This window comes from Thermothelomyces thermophilus, chromosome 6 (assembly GCF_000226095.1).
Source record: "Thermothelomyces thermophilus ATCC 42464 chromosome 6, complete sequence".
Classification (NCBI taxonomy): domain Eukaryota; kingdom Fungi; phylum Ascomycota; class Sordariomycetes; order Sordariales; family Chaetomiaceae; genus Thermothelomyces; species Thermothelomyces thermophilus.
The window spans coordinates 3,261,011-3,279,307 of record NC_016477.1 but is presented as its reverse complement, the minus strand read 5'-3'; the positions used below and the strand labels follow the sequence as shown (position 1 = coordinate 3,279,307).

The 18,297-nt window shown below is 55.6% G+C and overlaps 6 protein-coding genes across 6 annotated transcripts; 1 reads left to right on the top strand and 5 right to left on the bottom strand.

The window, feature by feature from the left end:
• Window positions 1-2,107: 2,107 nt before the first annotated feature.
• MYCTH_90513 (uncharacterized protein) lies at window positions 2,108-3,214 on the bottom strand (the record flags this gene model as incomplete). Its single annotated transcript, XM_003666296.1, has 1 exon — window positions 2,108-3,214. One exon carries the CDS (start codon window positions 3,212-3,214, stop codon window positions 2,108-2,110), a length of 1,107 nt encoding a protein of 368 aa, XP_003666344.1.
• A 1,018-nt stretch (window positions 3,215-4,232) lies between these two features.
• MYCTH_2310964 (uncharacterized protein) lies at window positions 4,233-6,537 on the bottom strand. The gene is made up of 2 exons (XM_003666295.1): window positions 5,592-6,537; window positions 4,233-5,531 (listed from the first exon to the last, which is right to left on the bottom strand). Exons 1-2 carry the CDS (start codon window positions 6,241-6,243, stop codon window positions 4,414-4,416), a joined length of 1,770 nt encoding a protein of 589 aa, XP_003666343.1. The 5' UTR covers window positions 6,244-6,537; the 3' UTR covers window positions 4,233-4,413.
• Window positions 6,538-6,892: 355 nt separating this feature from the next.
• Window positions 6,893-8,054, bottom strand: MYCTH_2130243 (uncharacterized protein; the record flags this gene model as incomplete). The annotated part of the gene is made up of 2 exons (XM_003666294.1): window positions 6,893-6,992; window positions 7,273-8,054. 2 exons carry the CDS (start codon window positions 8,052-8,054, stop codon window positions 6,893-6,895), a joined length of 882 nt encoding a protein of 293 aa, XP_003666342.1.
• A 230-nt stretch (window positions 8,055-8,284) lies between these two features.
• On the bottom strand, window positions 8,285-9,607 carry MYCTH_2096678 (uncharacterized protein; the record flags this gene model as incomplete). The annotated part of the gene is made up of 2 exons (XM_003666293.1): window positions 8,285-9,498; window positions 9,584-9,607. The coding sequence occupies 2 exons, from the start codon at window positions 9,605-9,607 to the stop codon at window positions 8,386-8,388; spliced, it is 1,137 nt and encodes a 378-aa protein (XP_003666341.1). The 3' UTR covers window positions 8,285-8,385.
• Window positions 9,608-14,866: 5,259 nt separating this feature from the next.
• On the top strand, window positions 14,867-16,258 carry MYCTH_2310960 (uncharacterized protein). Its single transcript, XM_003666292.1, has one exon. The coding sequence runs from the start codon at window positions 15,163-15,165 to the stop codon at window positions 16,111-16,113; it is 951 nt and encodes a 316-aa protein (XP_003666340.1). The 5' UTR covers window positions 14,867-15,162; the 3' UTR covers window positions 16,114-16,258.
• A 793-nt stretch (window positions 16,259-17,051) lies between these two features.
• Window positions 17,052-18,062, bottom strand: MYCTH_39279 (carbohydrate esterase family 1 protein; the record flags this gene model as incomplete). The annotated part of the gene is made up of 2 exons (XM_003666291.1): window positions 17,052-17,431; window positions 17,603-18,062. 2 exons carry the CDS (start codon window positions 18,060-18,062, stop codon window positions 17,052-17,054), a joined length of 840 nt encoding a protein of 279 aa, XP_003666339.1.
• Between the last annotated feature and the right edge of the window lie 235 nt (window positions 18,063-18,297).

The following is an 18,297-nucleotide window of genomic DNA, read 5'->3' as shown; positions in this document are numbered from 1 at the left end:
ACCTCCGTTCTGAACTATAATAGAACAAAGGGAGTAATAGCAACGTATGACGAACCTAACTTAGACTTCTTCTAAAAGGGTTTAGACGAAGGTAGATTGAGCGGAGCTAGCAAGCAGGTCGTCTAAGGGATTCGGTAAAGCCAAAGGGTTTACAACAACACTTCAGTTGTCTCCTTATAATGTTAGGGTACTGTAAGTTGTAATTGCTATTACTGGTGAACTCCTAGAGTTCACCAGAACGAGTAACTATATACAATTTCCTTGTCCTTCCCCCTTGAGTCTTGATCGTGCGATCGCTGCTACGATCCTGCGATCGTTACCCAAGTGCTTGTCTTGGTCGAAGTGCGATCACTGCGATCACTTCCTGATTGGTCCTTAGGTCTTGTGGTTCCTGATTGGTTCTGTGCGCCTTGCCGGGTTGCCTTATGCAGCCAAATCGTGACATTTAAGCTATAGGAAGTATTAGTATATAAGTTATTAAGAAGATTCTATACTTCCGAGAGACTCTAGATTATATATTATTATTAATTAGGATCTCGGCTATTGTAATAAAGGTATTAAGCTCTAGAAGTAGCTATTCTATACTATTAGTAAGCTCGATTTCTATCCTCTTATTTACTACCTAGGTTAGTAGAATATATATAGCAATAGTATTAAGAAAGGCATAAAGTCCTTATATACCCTACACTTTTAGGATATTATATTAGATAGCTTACTAAAAGGCGATATTAAAGTTATAAATCTAGCACTATAGATTGACTCCTAAACGCTTAGCTATATTAAGACTAGCTATATATTATATAGTAACTATTATATAAAGCGTTATAATGGATAGTATAAATATAGAGCAAAGTGCCTAGATAATCCCCCTAATAAGGTTAATATCCTTCTTCCTATATGCTTTTATAGCTTTATAAAGTTTAAGATCTATAATATACACTAGCTAGTATTATAGCTATCCTATCTACTTACTAATATCTATAGTATATACGATATCTTTATAAAAGGAGTCTTATAGTTATACAAATTCGGCTATAATGGCTATATTAAAAGGTATTAAGTCTATAAATATCGAGGGTAATAATCCTTCTTAGAATTACTCCTAGGAAGCTAGGATAAGGTTATCTCTAGCTTACTTATAGGTTAGGCATTATAGAACTTCCAGATCTAGCTTATAGTCACTATCAAGGTTAACAAATCCCTATATACCGATAAATTTAGCCTATAACTATAGTTTAATATACTATAAGTTCTAGGAACTAGGCCCTATAAGGTATATAGAAGTCTCAACTAGGATCTCGGATATAATAGACAGATACGTCGTTAAAAGCGTATTAAAGCAGGGTAAGAGAGTTCGTAATAGAAGAAGCTACTACTAATATTGAAGATACGTCGGCAGAGGAGCAGTCAAGGCGCCGGGCTTATAACTGCCGAACGTAGTGATAAGCTTCCGGGAGCGTTGAAAGCAGTATCTGTAGTAGGTGGCTATACGAAGGAAAGAGTGCCTTGTTAAAGCTATCTATAAAGGAGACAAAAAGAGTGGTATTTATAGACAAAGGGACTGGCTAATGCGTTGAACAGCCTCATACAGCTGTGGCAAACGCGTGGCTAATACGTTTGGAAGCTCCATAGCTTCCGACACCTGGAAAGCCAAAGGCGAGGAGCCCGAAACAGTATCCTTGGCAAGAGAAGAAACAAATGGAGTATTAATTAACATACGAGTCACCTGCTCTAGTAGGTAATTAATCCAGGGCAAAAAATAAACTTCCCGCCCTAAACAGAATGCATTGACGTACGCGATGTGACTAACTAATGCCCTGACTTCCCCAACCAGTGGGGATTAGGCTTCCCTCTCTCTCTCTCTCTCTCTCTCTTTTTTTTTCTTCTTTTTTTTTCCAATCTTGTTCATGTTATTCTGTTCGCCACTCTCATGTTTCTTGACGAAACACAAGAGGAACAAACATATCGAGACGAAGGCGAGAGGGATCAAAAAAACCCAGCTTCGGTCCCCCGGCCTTCCGACCCCGACTCCCACCCGGAATCACGCCCGGTCCCGAGATCCGAATCCATCCTCCTCCTCTTCCTCCTCCTCCTCCCGCTCCTGCTGCTACTGCTGCTGCTGCTGCGTCCAGCGCTGGTCCTTCTCCCTCCTCTGCCCCCCGCCCCCGCCGCCGTGGCTACCACCACCACCACCACCACCACCAACACTATTATCACCGCCCCGTGGCCCGGACCTGTACTCCGTCGTCAGCGTGGACCCGCCGTAGTTCGTGCCGGCGCCTTCATCATCCCAATAGACAAACGAGTCGTAGGCGGAAGCCAACACGGTCTGGTCCGGAGGCGTGGACCCGCCGCAGTTCGTGCCGGCGCCTTCATTATCGTAATAGACGAACGAGTCGTAGGCGGAAGCAGACGCTGTCTGGTCTAGAGGCGTGGACCCGCTGTAGTTTATACCGCCGCCTTCATTATCGTAATAGACGAACGAGTCGTAAGTAGAAGCAAACGCTGTCTGGTCTAGAGGCGTAGACCCGCCGTAGTTCGTGCCAGCGCCTTCATCATCCCAGTAGACGAACGAGTCGTAGGCAGAATCAAACGCTGTCTGGTCCGGAGGCGTGTGCGACGGTCCGAGGACGGGCGAGCGGTCGCGGGCAGCAGCGGTGCTATTAGTGGCGCTGTCAACAGCGCTAATAGTGCTAGTATCTGGTTGGTCAGTGTCGCTGCTTACGTACGGGTGGAGGTAGACCGGCAGGGAAGACCACCACGGGGAAGGGCTCCGGGGAGGGGGGGTTGGTTGGGTAGGCGTGCGGTGTGCTGACGTCGGCAGGTCGAGGTGGCCTTCGTGAGTTGGCGTCGTGGATGTCCAGCGGTCCGCGGACAGGGCTTGCGTTGGGTTGTCTTGGAAGCCGGAGGGGGCAGGGACAGGGGAGGAGGTCGAGGGGTAGTCTGAAGTGGTGCGGTGTTCGCACGGCGAGGGCGAGCCGGGCCGGGAGGAAGCCACGTCGTAAGCTGAGCCCCTGTAGGTAGATGGGGAGCCGAGGGCGGCCGCAGTTGGACTGCTGCTATGAGGACGGGAACTGCTGTAGTCGGGCCGGCTCGCAGGGGTTGATGAAGTCGACACACCCGATTCTGTGCCAACCACGCGTTGCAGTGCGTCGCTGGTGAGCAGGACGCGAACGCCATTGCGGCGTTCCCAGGGGCTCAGGAAGTTGGCCATGTTAATTAGGGACTTGTTCTGCGATTGCAAAGCTAAGATTCTCAACGAGTTGAGGCAAGCTGATGAAGGGCCACGGCGTGCCAGGAGGGTAACAACCATGCCGCACAAGTACATTTTATATACTATGTAGGCTCATGCGTTAGGTGTACCAAGCTGCGAGCGCCATCTCTGCTGTGCACAGCTTGTGACCCCAGCATGGGATTCCCAAGTTCAATAAACCGCTGTTGGCTTTGTTTCAAGAGCGTCCTTGTATTCCGTAGTAGCTTCCAGCTTTCGTGGAGCCCCCTTTCTTGAATGAATTGACCGGGTTCTGCTCAGGGCATATCAAAACCTGTGTTGTCACACTCCCACGGTCAGGCGCTCGCGGTTCGGTACAACTGAATGTGCATTCTCCGCAGATGCAATGGGACGTGGTCAAAGAAAGCATGGGGAACAAACCACGATATTGAATGTCTTCTGCCGCTCCTTGCAGAGCTATTCTAGTCCGGGGATCTAGAATAAGGTACGCATAAAGCACACATGGTTCATGTGCTATCTTAACGTGACTGAGAATAGCGTAAAGCAGTGTGACTTCTAGGAAGAGTTCAAGTATTAGGTATCTTTAGCAGAACCCAGCTATACCTATGGTAGTTCTAATTGCAATGATGAGAAAAGAAGATCTAAGATACGCAAGGAAATAGCTGTAACGAGCGTGGATGTGGTTTGTAGGCAAACCACTTTTGGAGAGGAACTTTCCCATATTACCCGGAAACCCAACCAGTCTAAGAGCCAACCCTGACGCAATCTGCCTCCCTAAACGCCTTCCCATGCAAAATCTGGTTTTCTCTATCCAAGTCATACCATGCCCAATCCAGTCTCTTATGGCCCCGATTATTAGAATCGATCCAGAAACCAAAAAATAATGAATCTCTCCAATAATTAAGGGTGCGGTGTGTGTGTGTGCGTGTGTGATGCCCAATCTATTTCCGTATCATCCTTGAGACTCCAAACTCCGGATGATGCAGAGGGGGGAAAACCAAAAATTCAGAACACAATCTCGCAAAGAAAACGCCCCAACTCCCAAACGCCACATCAGGCAGCGTGAGCCACCACAGCTTCTTTTTTCTCTACCGAACGCCTCGGAAACCATTCCCCATGAGGCTCCAAGCGCTGGACCAGGCAACCCCACCCCTCCCCCCTGAGGGGCGACTCACACTGGTCTACAGCAATCCTGGAGCCAGTGAGCTCCTCGAGGCACGGTCACAACCCCATGCGCCGAAGTCAAACCGCTCCGCTCTCGTCGGCTTCGGCGACAGGAACTCTCGTGCTTCCCTTGCTGAGAAGACCGGCAAGGCGGTGCGGGACCGCGGCGGGAGGGGCTGTGTCCAGCCTCGTAGAGGCCCAGGTCTCGGCCAGCGAGATGCTCGAGATTGAGGGCGCAGGTCGTGAGTGTTGCCCTCGTCATCCGTCATCACATCTGGCTCCATGGTCAAGGCCAGGGGCTGCTCTTCATCATCATGGAGAAGGATCCTGTTGGCGGACCGGTAAACCCATGCAGGGCTGCGGCAGGGCGCAAGGATGGCACCGGCGCAACGTTCCTCCGTGTGTGTTGTTGAAGGGTTATATGACTGGTAGGGGTTCGAAGGAAAAGGGCGATTCAGCGCCTGGAATTCGAATTCTCCTCGATCACCTTGCGGCGGGAGCAGACGTGGGGAGGAGCTACGCGGAGGCTGGTCTTCCATCCGCAGGAGTCTGATGGGCTCTTCGATACCCGCCTCATGATCACCCTCGCTAGCCGAGGTGTAGGGTGATTCCCAGTCGTCAGTATCGCCACGCCACACTTCGCACAATGATGTGGCAACAGAACGGCAGCCATTGTCCGTCGTTGTCATGCTAGCATGACTAACAACGGTTCTTGGGTGGTGCCGAGGAGGAGACGGTCTCGTGCGTGCGCGTTCATGCCTTGCTGGCGGTGATGACTGTCGGTCTTGGACCCGCTCCCGATCGGAATTCCTCTTTCGAAACGACGGCGCCCGGGTGCCTCTTGGACGGTGGTGCTCTTCACAGTTACTCTCGTCGTGATACCGCTCCTCCTCGCTCTCCTCTCCACTGTCGTAAGCATGGTCATGACGTCCGAGACGCCTCTGACGGAGGTGGGCCCCGGCTGGCAGTGGCCAGGACGAGGAGTATTTCGGTTGTCGACTTCCACTCCCTGCCGAACTGCGAGAAACCATGGTCGCTGGTTCCGGGCACTCACGTCGTGGGTGGCGCGTAGCTGGGTCAGGCCCACCAGAGTCGGATTGGAAGTCGTCGAGCGCTTCCGAGCCAGACGATTTGCCTACCAATTGACGTCAGCTCCGCATCTCCAGCATGGCATGTTCGGATCGAATAAACTCACTTTGATGCGTTCTGTGTACATCGGTGTGCCGCTTGTGATGTCGTGGGCGTGGAGGAGACTCTTTAGAGAACCGGCGAGATGGCCTCGGCGGCGGAGGTTCCTCTGACGGGGACCTACCGCGGGAGCCAGATGATGACGATCCATCTTTGGAGGGCCTCACACGCTTCGTCTCGGAGGTCGACGACCTCCTCATAATCTTGTGTTCCCTCAAAAGAATTGCCGGTCGTGCAGGTTCGTCAGGATAGTCTTCGATGTAGGGAGACGGCTCGCGCCGGTTCCTGCCCCCAGTTGCCTTCGGCTTGTCAACCCTATGGCGCTCTTTGGAGTGGCATCCCGGAGCAGTCGCAGACCCAGATGATTTAGGTTTCGCTGCGAGTTTTTGGTGTTTCCGTTCCTCCTCGGTACCCGAGGTTTCTTCAAAGTCAGTAATCTCGTCATCGTCATGCACCCGACTCTGACCGGCTCCGCAAGTGCATCTTGCAGCTCCACGGGGTCTCGGTCTGGGAGATCTCTTCCTCTTGGGGCTCGCCCCTTTTGTCCTCCTTTCTCCCGGGCACCTCTCCCCCTCATAGACGTAGTCCACGCTTACACTATCACCTGAATCGTAGTCGGTGGTAGTGGTGGTAGTGCTTGGGTCGTCGCGGGGGTCCATGTTGCCTGAGTTTCTCTTGCAGCACAGCTGCGACGCCTTGAGGGATGTGAAAGAGAGTCTCAAACATTGGGAAGAAGGTAATGAAAAGAAGATCGAACAAGGTCATGGAGGGCAGTTCACCTGGCAGAGAAAACCTGGGAGAGAAGAGAAGGAAACTCCCACGAGGGGAAGAAGAGAATGGTAAAATATACTGGAACAGGCATTGTGTTTAGCCATGAGAGGAAACTTGGGTAGCAAGGCACGAAGATTCACGGAAAAAGGGTAGGGTGGGAAATCGGCCAAATAAGAGAGAAGCACATTTGTGGCCTTGCCTGTGTGGGCTGCACCGAGTCGGCTAAGGCAGATTGAATAATCAGAGCTTTCGTGGCCGGTTTCAAGGTGGCTTTCGTGGCTTCTGTGGGTAGGGCAAACAGCTTCTTGGCTGCTAATGGAAGGAGCGAATCTAGAGCGACCCGATTTGCAGGTTGTGTGGAAGTGTGAAGTGCTTGCCTGGCTCTCCATCTTCGCAGTGTTTTGGTGAACAACCACGTGGTGAGCGGAAACAGGCAGCTCGGGCAAAGGAGCTCCTTCCAATACGGAATAGGTCAGTATGAGGAGACGGAAACGATTTGCTCTGGAGATGCCATCACCGAGGTCGCATCAGGCCCGACTAATCGCGCGCCATGCCAGATGGCCACCTCAAAACTGGCTTCGACGCTTCAGGCGGCGCCCCGGAGCGCATTTCGTCGACGACGTGGACCGACACGGTGCTTTTCGTAACGCGGCACTTTAATTAGCAATTGGGTTACGGGCAACCCAACACAAGAATCCACAGAAGGTGTAACAAAACTAACGAATAAGATCTTGTTGCTATTTACGAAATTGTTGAACTAATATGATTTGTCTTGCTCACCTGCGGCCCAACCAGGGCGTTTGCAGCCCGAAGCATGAAAACAACTTCGATCGCAAGAATCAAAACAAACCACTCACCGTCATGGCCTGCGCTTATCTGCGAGACGACAAGGCTCTACCGGGACTCATTTCTCGTACCCATCAATGATCTCGCCATCCGGGCCCGTCGTTCCCACATACTCATACTGGAACTGCTGCCTCGGCGCGGTCGGCCGCTGCCGCCTGCCGTCGGGGTAAACCCCAGCACTGCGAGCGCCGGGCGCATACCCAGATCCAGGAGGGATGTAGCTGTCATAATCCGTCCTTGCTTCCCCGCCTCCTCCTGCTCTACGAGGCGTGGTCGGGCCGTCATTCAAGGACGCATATCCCATGTCGTTCATGACCTCGGCAAACAGCTTCTCGAACCGCCCGGGGGAAAAGCCCGAGCCGTTTTGCATCCTCGATCTCACGCGGGTACGGAGGCTGCGGTAGGACTCGTCGTCCATGGGCACGCCCGCTCGGGCAGCGCCGCCGGCACGATCGCGTCCCCCATCTCTCGTGAAAGGATCACCGTAGAGAGGATCACGCTCCTGCCGAGGTGCTGGGCGCGTGCGGCCTGTTTCAGGGGGCCGGCTTCGCTCACGGCGCCTGTGGTCACGGTCCCTGTGGTCACGGTCCCTGTGGTCACGGTCCCTGTGGTCACGGTCCCTGTGGTCACGGTTCCTGTGGTCACGGTCACGGTTGCGGTGGCTGTCGCGAGGCCGGGAAGATTGATGATATGAATCCCAATGTCTCCCACGATGTTCCTGGCCGTATTCTCGGTCCTCGGTCCTAAAGGGGGCACCATAACCATCGGTGGCACCATAATCATCGGTGGCACCATAACCATCGGTGGCATCGTACGGAGATGACCCGTATGGGTTGTATCGGTCGTACGCCATTGTCTCTGTGTGTCTGTGAAGTGCGTCAACGTGCCGGGCAACTGACCTGACTGTGCCGAAATATTCACAATCGAAAGCGAAGTTCTTTTTTATACTTTCCAGACCGCTGGTATGACACTTGTGATACCTTTGAGTTTCCATCGTATAGCTGTGGACAGGGTAAATAGATGAACAATATGATCTGATTGTGAAACAAGGCAGCCTGTTCAACGGGTATAAGGCCAATGATTCGTGGCAAAGCAAAAGTGTTTCTTGTGGTCCCAAAGACATACAGACAACAAACAGACAAAGAAAGAAAGAAAACGAGTGAGTGAACAACGAACGGGTGCGATTATTGAGCCCCTTGTCCTTTCCGTTTCCTTGGTCCTTCGGCGCCCGAACTCTTCTCTGGTTTGGCTTCGAGCGTATCCTTCTCCACCTCAACAAGGTCGCTTGAGCTTCTACTCGCATCATCGTCTGCTGACTCAGCCTTGACCTCTGCGGCGCGTGCTCCTAACACCTCCCGCACAATTCGCTTGCCCTCGTCCATCTCCCCGTTCGGAGCGCCGCAAGCCATGCACTTCCACATCCCCAGCTCAGACAATGACTTGGTCCCGGGTGGCGCTTGCCCGTTAACGAGGCGGCAGTTCGAGCAGATCAAGACAATTCGATTTTTGGCTGCTGTCTCGTCCTCGCCCAGCAAAGTATCGAGGATGCGGTCGTACCAGTGCGACTCGGCCGGAGGAGCCACGGTCGCTGGCGGATATTGCATCAACGCGGGTGGGGGCCTTCCGTCAAACGCATTCGGTGCAAACTCGGCTGATGTGTCCATGTCGAGCTGGGCTAGTTCCGGCTGGGACGGTGCGCCTAGCCGGCTGTGTGGCCTGGGCTGGGGCGTGCTGGGGCCGGGTACAGCTGGTCGCTGGATGTTCGCAGTGGGCGGTGGTGGCATGTTTGTACGTTGCGGCAATCCTTGGTGTTTCGCCTTGCCTCTTCCCTCTTTTTGACCCGCGTCGCCGCTTTCCTCGGTCGCCTTTCCCTCCTTCTTCTGCTTGTTCTCGACCCCGCCGTATTTCTCCAGCAATTCAAGGGTCGAATCGTACTTGGTTGCATCCTTCAGCTTCTGGATAGTCTTGGCTCGCTCTGCTTGGTACTCTTTGAGCCGCGCGTTGAGTTGCTCAATGCGGTATTCGAAGAGGGCGGTGGTGGTGGTGCGGACTGCCGTGATGACGATCGGGCCTCCCGCCATGCCTGTCCATTCCCAAGGTCCCATATTCTTCCATCCCACCACCAGAATCAAGACAATTCCATAAACCAAGTATGCAAACCCCAGATATAGCGTGCTTAGAACCCTGACCCGTCTGGATTTCGCCCGAGTCTGGTCGAGCTGCGTTTGGGTGGTCGTGATCTTGGCAGCAAGAGCGGAAAGGGCTTTCTCAAAGGAAGCCGGAGAGGAATCATCCTTCTATAGCAGGAGCTTTCGTTAGTCCTAGTGTTTCGCGACTGCGGCCTCTCACCGCCGCCCGAGTCCGGTGGGAAAGACTACGTACCCCCCATGGCCAGAATGAAACCATCTTTGCTGGAACCGAAAGTCGGTCGTGCGAAAGAAGCAATGAGAAAGACGGAGGGGAAGAATTAGGGGGAAGATATTTAAAGGAAGGTGTATTTGGCTCGCCAGAGACAACCGATCACGGTTGTTTCTGCGGTGAATGGCGGATGCTGCAGCTCGCCTCCCCCAGTCACGGAGGTGACAACACACCCGAGCCAAAGATGACAGGGAAGCTCAAAAGCTTGTGCACGGTGACCTCATTGGCATGCTTATAACGATATGCAGAAACAGGGAGTTCTTAGTCCAGCAGCAGCGCATGACTTCCAGTCTGCTGCTTTTAAGTCACATGAAAATCAGACAATAGCCCATCCAAGTGTCAGCGGTAGCTCTCGAAGACACGCGCATGTTTGTGACACGAGGCTAATAGGCATCGGCATCCTCTCATATGTCGAAATCAGACGTAGGCTGCTCAGGTATAGAGTTATCCGATAATCATATTTTGCACCAAGGTACTAACGTACTACGTACTACTGTGTAGTCATAACTCGTGTACAGTAAAATAATCCGTATATACGGATTATGTATTTGCAACCGGGGCGCTAGTTTTCTCCACATGGTTGCTGCCGGCGGCAGTTTCAGCACACGTTCAGCGACAGGGGTCCCATGCAGCCCAGAGCAGGACATCTGGGCGGGCGCTGAATGTGAATTCGTACGGTTAAGCGGCAGCGCAAATCCACATCATAAGCTCCCAAGGACCCAGCAGGGATGGCGAAGCTGTTCTGAACAGGAAATTAAAGTAACGCTTCGTCTTCTTGTTTCTTGACCCAAATTATCGGCTGTTTCGCCATCTCGCTGCCTCGGGACGCTTGCAGCTCCCTCCCTCAGTTGTGTTACAGACAGTGCGCTCCAGTGGGAATCGGAATGGTGTCCACTGCGCATCGAAGCAACCGATCTGCGCAACACGTTGAAAAGGACAACGAGACCTTGCAGCTGTTTCTGGATCGCCGGTAAACCGCAACCATGTTCCAGGTATGTAGATGGCTGCAGCTTCCCACAACTAAACCCCCCGCCGCCGGAACTGACAATGGTCATGGCAGAGGCTCAAGGGCGCAATTGATCGCACGATCGCCGAAGAACAAGCGAGACAACGAGCAAGTCTGGAATCGCACAGGTCTGCGTCGACACACCCGAGCGCAGAAACCCGCCGGTCACGATCTTCGAGCACCGCAGGAACTCAATCCCCGGCCCGGCGCTCTAGGCCAGCCAAGAAAGCGAGTGAAGACCTCACAGGCAAGAACGGCAATGGCAATGGCGAGGGAACCAACCCGGATCCCGCTGTCTTTGAGGCCGCTTTTGTCATCGACGATATGGACGACTCGAACGGCCCTACGCGGGTATCAACCCCATCTTCTGTAGAAAAAGATGCGAAAGCTAGCGGTTCCGAGAACGGCGCAACGAAGCCCAGTGCTGGCACTTCCGTCAACGAAGCCTCTAGCGACTCTGCCGGCGATAATGGAGTGGCAAGCAAAGCCGGTGCCGAGAACGCGGATCGGGGCCAGCCTGCCGCCACAGCGGCGCCATCGGAGTTGCCTGCAGAAGTGCGGGCTCGACTACGAAAACTCGAAAGGCTGGAGAACACATACCCAGGTTCGCACGGCCCTTGCCCCAGCTGGCCCATCCTTCCAGGACCCCAAGACTGACTTTTTTAGAACTCTTACGCTCCTACCGCATCGCACACAGCCGAGCAAAGTCCATAGAACCATTCGAGAAGGCCCTCAAGGAAAACACCCCGCTCACATCCATCAGGGATCCTGAAGCCCTCGTGGAGTATCTGAACCAGATCAACCTGAAAGGCGACATGGTCATGGAGGAGCTGAAACGCGTAACAAGCGAGAAGGAGACTTACAAGAAGAAGGCAGATGAGGCGGATAAGGAGCTGGCGAGATTGAGGGAAGAACTTACCGCTCTGAAATTTGCCCAGCCAGAAAAGGCCCCTACACCAGAGACGAAGGGCACAGCTCCTGCGGAGGAGAAGACGACCACCGACAAGAAAGCCGAGTCACCAAGGGAGAAGCCTGCGGAAGGCGAAAGCGGGGAAACTTTCTTCTCGTTTGACGACGAGATTCCCCAGCTTCAAGCGGAAGTTCAGAAGAAGTCGGAAGAGGTCGAGCAGCTCCGAGCCGAAGTCAAGAATCTAAAGGAGGAACTGTCTGTTGCCAAGGAACACAGCGCTGGCCTCGTTGAGAGCCTCGAGAACACTACGAGGGAGCTCAGCGAAACTAGAGATGCCATTGCGGTGAAGGCCGCCGTCGAGAAACAACTCGAGGCCAGGAACACGGAGATCTCAACTCTTAGCGAGCGTCTGGATAAGGCGCAGACCAAGCTGAGAGATCTTGAAGCGCAGGTCGAGAAAACGAAAGGCGAAGCCGCCGAGGCAGTTAAAGAGAAAGAAGCTCAGCTCACCACCTCGGAAAACCGGAGCAAGGAGCTGGAGATCGAGTTGAAGAAGGCAGGCGAGGCCAAGTCTTCCCTGGATGAGAAAATCAAGAATCTCACATCGGAGATCGAGACGTTGAAGAAGGCCAAGGCTGAGGATGAATCCAGGATCGAGGAGCTCATCAAACAAACACAGTCGGCACCGACTCCTGCTGTGTCTCCCGCAAGCTCGGCGCCAATCCAAGGAGAATCTCTGGCTCCTCCCCCAGCCGGCGGCGGCAAGAAGAAGAACAAGAAAAAGAAGAAGGGTGGCGCTTCGGCAGCTACTACCGCCACCGAGCCTACTCCCAGCGAGGCGTCAACCGGAGACCAGCCGGCTTTATCATCAGTAGAAGGATCTGCATATGATGAGCTGCAGGCAGAGTTGGCCCGACTGCAAGAGGAATTGGCGGAGAAGGATCAGCGGATAGAGAGGCTATCGAAACAGCGCAAGACGGAAGAGGACCTGCGAGAGGAGATTGAGAACCTTCAAGAGAATCTGATGACGATTGGTCAGGATCACGTGGAAGCAAAGGAGAGGATCAAGGAGCTAGAAGCAGAAAAACGAGCGCTAAAGGAGCGTATCGCGGAGCTCGAGAAGGAGGTTGAAACCTCGGCATCCGCAGCCAAAGGCAACACGGAACTTCAGAGCGAGCATGAGTCTCTGAAGGAGGAGTTTGAAAACCTCAAGATGAAGTCTGCGACACTGCAGTCCGACTTGGCTGCCGCGCAGCAATTGGCCCAGACCCGGTACAAGGATCTCACGGAACTTCGGGAAGTCCTGCAGAAGGCGCAGCCCGAACTCAAGAGCCTGCGGCAAGACTCGGCCGCACTCAAAACCACACGTGACGAACTTGCGGCAAAGACGGCCGAGCTGCGCAACCTCGAGAAGCGGGAGAAGGAGCTCAAGGCGGAGTTGAGCCGGGCGCAGCGCCTCGCGTCCGACCGCGAAGGCGAAATCAAGACGCTCAACGACAAAGTCACGCAAGAAACCAACGCACGGCTCCGCCTCGAAGATGAGAAGCGCATCGCAGGACGCGACCTCCGGCGTTCCGAAGCCGAGAAGATCGAGATCTCGGCTCGCGAGGAGAAGGCGACCCGCGAGCTCCAACGGATCCAAGACGAAGCAGCCAAGCTGCGCCCTCGCATCAGCGAGCTCGAGGATGAGGCAGCCCGGCTGAAGAAAGAACAGACCATCCTTCGCGAAGAACTCGAGCTCAAGGCGAGCCAGTACAGCAACGCGCAGAGCCTTCTGGGCAGCATGCGCGACCAGACGGCCGAGCTGAGCGTTCAGCTCAAAGAAAGCCAGGCGCAGTGCGAGAGCCTCGACGAGGAGCTGGCCGAGGCGCGGAAGATGCTGGGCGAGCGCACGCGCGAGACCGAGACGATGCGCCGGCTGCTGGCGGACGTGGACGAGCGGGCCGACGGCAAGGTACGCGAGATGCGCGCCAAGATGGAGGCGGCCATCGAGGAGCGGGACCGGCTGGAGGACGAGTCGAGCGCGCTGGCGCGGCGCAAGGCCAGGGAGACGGAGGAGCTGCGGCAGAGGGTCCGGGACCTGGAGAGGGAGGTCAAGGCGCTGGCGAGCGAGAAGGACGAGTTGGAGCACCGGGAGCGGGAGTGGCGGCGGAGGAGGGAGGAGCTGGAGGCGGACGAGGACCGGGCGGAAACGGAGGTCGCCGAGATGCGCACGACGGTGTCGAACCTGAGGGCGACGCTGGACGGGTCGGAGCAGCAGGTCCGGGAGATGGAGAAGAAGAACGCCGAACTGCGACGCGCGCTGGATGACTACCGGCTGCGGTATGACAAGCTCGCCAAGGAGGCCAAGTCGCTGCAGTCCAGGCTGTCGTCGCCGGCTGCCGCCAGCTCCCACCGGAGTTCCATGGATTCGACGCGGTCCGGCAGCGTGAGCGGGACAGGATCGCAGCAGGGCGGCGGCGGCAACCAGGACACCATGTATCTGAAGACGATCCTGCTGCAGTTCTTGGAGCAGAAGGACAACCGGCTGCGGGCGCAGCTAGTACCCGTGCTGGGGAAGCTGCTCAAGTTCGACAAGTGAGTTGTCCGCACTGCTTCCCATTTGCTTGCAGATCTCGCTGACAATCCCGCCATAGGTCTGACGAACAAAAGTGGCTTACTGCCATCCAGCACATCAGCAGCAGGTAGCCTGCCAACACCGATGCTCAGGCTTAGAAATCGCTTCAGAGATCAGGCTGTGAATATGCCCTGTGAGATGCGTATAAGTGATCGGCTCCTCAGCAGGAATCCGTTACGTGGAGTTTGTCATCCCGACTATCTGAAGCGCAACAGAACACTGCTCCGCTGTGATCGTCTCCATTCCGGTCCAGGATCAAACCGGAGAAGATGCCGGGTTGGGGGGGGCCACACCACCGCTCGGTGCTCTTTTCTACCGAGTTGCTCTTGCTAAAGCAACAATTACATACATGGCACATGTGTTTCCTTTGTTTATGTTCGAACCTCTCTGTCTTTGCAGACCAAGTTCATACAATCTCGGCCCCACTACTCGAACTCTTGAATCTTTTCCTCGGCGGCATGGGGGCTAGCCGGACTAACCGGAGAAATGTCAACCTCAAAAACAGGCCTGAGCCTCTCTTGGCGGGCTGCTCTCATTCGGTTCTAACTCCAACTCCGCTGCATCCAAACTCCCAATGAAATTGCACTTGTGCCAGCTGAGCCAGCTGCCATAAGAAATGCCGAAAGCCGTGGCGCAGGTTTGAACGCCGCGTTGCAGTGCCATAAGGATCATGCCGCCCGGCAATCGCGACGCGTTTATGGATCAGCCTAGCATCCAGTTATAAACGGAATACGGATTACACAATTCCGTACATGTGGTACTCCGTACCTAGGCATTCTTTTCCTTACACAATTGACAACTAGTGAGCGATTGGCATAAGCTGTACGACACCAGCGCAGCATGCACACACAGAAGGACGGGTAATAGTTCAACGGCGTCACCTCAGCGTTTTGGCTCTTAAGAGTACTGTATGTATGTACTGTACAGTACATATGTACATACATACAGAACCCGTGAACCTGGTAATCGCCCGCCAACTGCCCAACCACGACGATACGCACCAGCCAGCCATGGCCACCGAACTCCCACCGCGCTTCACGGCGGACCTGGAGCAGAGCCTCGAGCAGAGTCTCGAGGTGCCCGGCCCCGCCATGCCGACGGACCAGCAAAGCACGACCAGCAGCGCCCGGCAAAGGCGCTGGGACGACCCACCAGAGGAGGAGCCGGCGGGTCCGCCCGAGAACATCACGACCATGGTTTTTGTCAAGGCGGGCGCGCTGCGGCCCTACCTCGAGACCGAGATCATGCAGCTGGCCTTCTCGCCCGCCGGCAGCCACCTGATAGCCATGGCACCCAAGGCCGTCAACTCGCGCACCTTCAGCCGCCAGGCCGTGTTCGGCCTGCTCGTGTGGAACGCCACCACGGGCCAGCGGCTGCAGGACCCCGTCGGGTCCGGCGGGTCCAGCCACGGAATCCGGCTCAACGGCGGGTTCGCCCTCAAGCCCGCCTCCGCCTCCGCCTCCGCCTCCGCCTCCGCCTCCGCGCCGGAACCCCTGGTGGTCGCCTGTCCGTTCCTCCTGCCCAGCACGAGCCCGTACGACTCCAACGGGACGCTGATGGGCCGGCTGGAGTTCTACGACCTCGCGCGGCGGGAGCGGCTGGCCAAGCAGGACGCGCCGGTGTGCGCGCCCGTGGCGTGGAGCCCCGACGGGGTGCTGCTGGCCGGCGTGTCGATGCTCGAGCCGAGCCGGGTCATGGTGGTGCAGGTCCCGCGGGCGAGGGAGACGTACCTCAGAGTGGTCGGCGTGCTGATGCACCACCAGGCCGAGGTGACGCAGCTGGCGTTCCTGCCCGTGTCGGAGCAAGGCGGCCGGGCGCTGGTGAGCGCGGGCCGGGACGGGTTCGTGCGCGTGACGAGCGTGACGACCGGCCGGACGCTCAGGAAGATCGAGATCGGGGCCCGGGCGCCGGCGAATCTCCTGCAGGTGTCCGGGGACGGCAAGCTGGTGGTGACGGTCTAGGGTAGGGACGTGGTCCTGTGGTTCCTCGACAGCGGGCGGGTGCACAACTACAACCTGGACGCCGTCCGGCTCGGCGAGGGGTGGCCGCTCGCCATCTCGCCCGACTGCCGCTACCTGGCCTGCCGCAACGAGGAAGGGTTCGACGTCATGGACGTCCAGACGGGCAAGTTCAGGGGAGAGTTCCCCCGGACGGGCCCAACCATCACGGCGGCAGCGTTCAACAGCGATGGGACCAAGCTCGCGATTGGCGACTACTGCGGGAATCTGCAGATCTTCGACGTCGTCGTCACGGGATGAGACAAACAAACCAATCGGGTCGACTCAACAACAGAACCCCTGTTCCAAATTGGACAGCAAATCCAAGGCTGCTTTCTTCCCATTGACCAAGGGGACCCAACCCAAATGGAGAGGGGGTTGAGGGGTGAAGAGTGGGAGAGAAAAAAGCGCTGCCAACCCGGTGTCTGGTCGGCTGATCACGATCGAGTAGCATCATGTTACCACGCGAATCGATCGGTTCGTTAGCATAGACGGAGCTTGGGTGGATTATGGGAGCCCGTCACCTGCGCTTGGAAGGGGGCGGATGTAGAAGGTTCAGGTACTCAGGCCAGTACTGGTAAGCTATGTACATACATACTTGGCTGGGGAAGTGTAATATGACTGATCTCTGACGTCGTGCAACCAAGGTTTCTTCTCAAAACTCTCATAACACGCGAGCGCGCTTCAATTCTTCCCACCGAAGCCCTTTCTCTCCTCTCAGATAGTGTCCCTTCCACTAATTTGAGCCCCGGCAAGTACTCTCGCTTCCGCAGCACGATCTGACCGGCCCATCTCCCTGCCCACCTCCTCCTGCACCAGCTCTCCGGCTTCCAACTTTGGAGAGCAGTCTGCCAGGTCTGTGGGCTGGGCTATCTTTTTTTTTTTTTTTTTTTCCTTCGGGCTTATGTCATCGGGCTCTGCGCGCCGGCCGCTCCGACGGCGGCATCAAAGAAGTCCCAGGTCTCCTGGGGCGCAAACTTGACGCCGTTGTTGCCCGTGGGGTCGGGGACGTGGCCGCCCCCGTGGCCGATCCAGGTGACGGGCGCGCGGGAGCAGCTGTAGGTGGTCTTGATGTGGGCCTGCTGGCCCGGCGCGGGGTCCTGGGCGCCCTGGTAGTTGCAGCCGTTGGTCTGCAGCCACTTGTCGCGCAGCTGGCGGCCGAGGTCGATGGGCAGGACGTTGTCGGCGGCTCCGTGGATGCCTAGGTACGCCACGGGCGTCGTGCCGCCGGCGCAGCCGGACAGCTGGGCCCCGGCGATGACCGCGACGGCCTTGAAGACGTCTGCATTTATATATATTAATGGATGTCATTGGCTTGTCCAGGTGTTTCTTTGTGGGGGGAAATGACGGGGAAACAAAAGAGGAGAAGAGAAGAGAAGAGAAGAGAAGAATGCCAGAGGGAAGAAAGAGAAGAAGAAGAAGAAAAAAGACAGGATGACAAAATCAATATTACCTGGCCGAGAACAAGCCACGCTATGGCTCATGGCACCGCCATAGCTCCAGCCCGTAGCAAAGAACTGGGTCTCGTCCACGCAGAGGTCGTTCTTGAGCATGTCTACGATCTGGTCCGTAAAGGTGATGTCCTCGCCGCCCACGTTGGCCCATCCGGCATTGAGGCCGTTGGGGGCAACGAAGATGGTGCTGTCGCCCGCCCGGGACCGCAGATCGTAGAAGCCGCCGTTGGCCACGTCGTTCATGGATCCGTCGCGCCAGTGGTACCCGATCACCACCCTGTGGGCCTTGTTGGCGTCGTAGTTGTTGGGCAGCTGGAGAATGTACTGGCGCTGCTTGCCGTTGACCGTCATCGACTTGGTGCCCGAGGAAGGGGGCGCCTTGCCACAGCCAGCCGAGGCAGACTCGACGACCTGGACGGCGGCCAGAAGGGCCAGAGCGAGAGCAGGAACCGAGATCATTGTTTGCTGATACGCAATATACGGGTGATGTTTTGCGGCAAGGCGCGCAGAGACAATGACGAGCTAATAAATATTAACCCCGATATGTGGGAGGAAGCCACCAGCGTCTGATTACAGAGAGGTAGAGGTCATGTCCTGATGCCCTCCCGGCTTATTTATATTTCAAAGGAGCAGACCCAGGACTTACACGGAACACGTAGAAACAAAGGCTAAGCTGGAGACGGATACCCGGGCA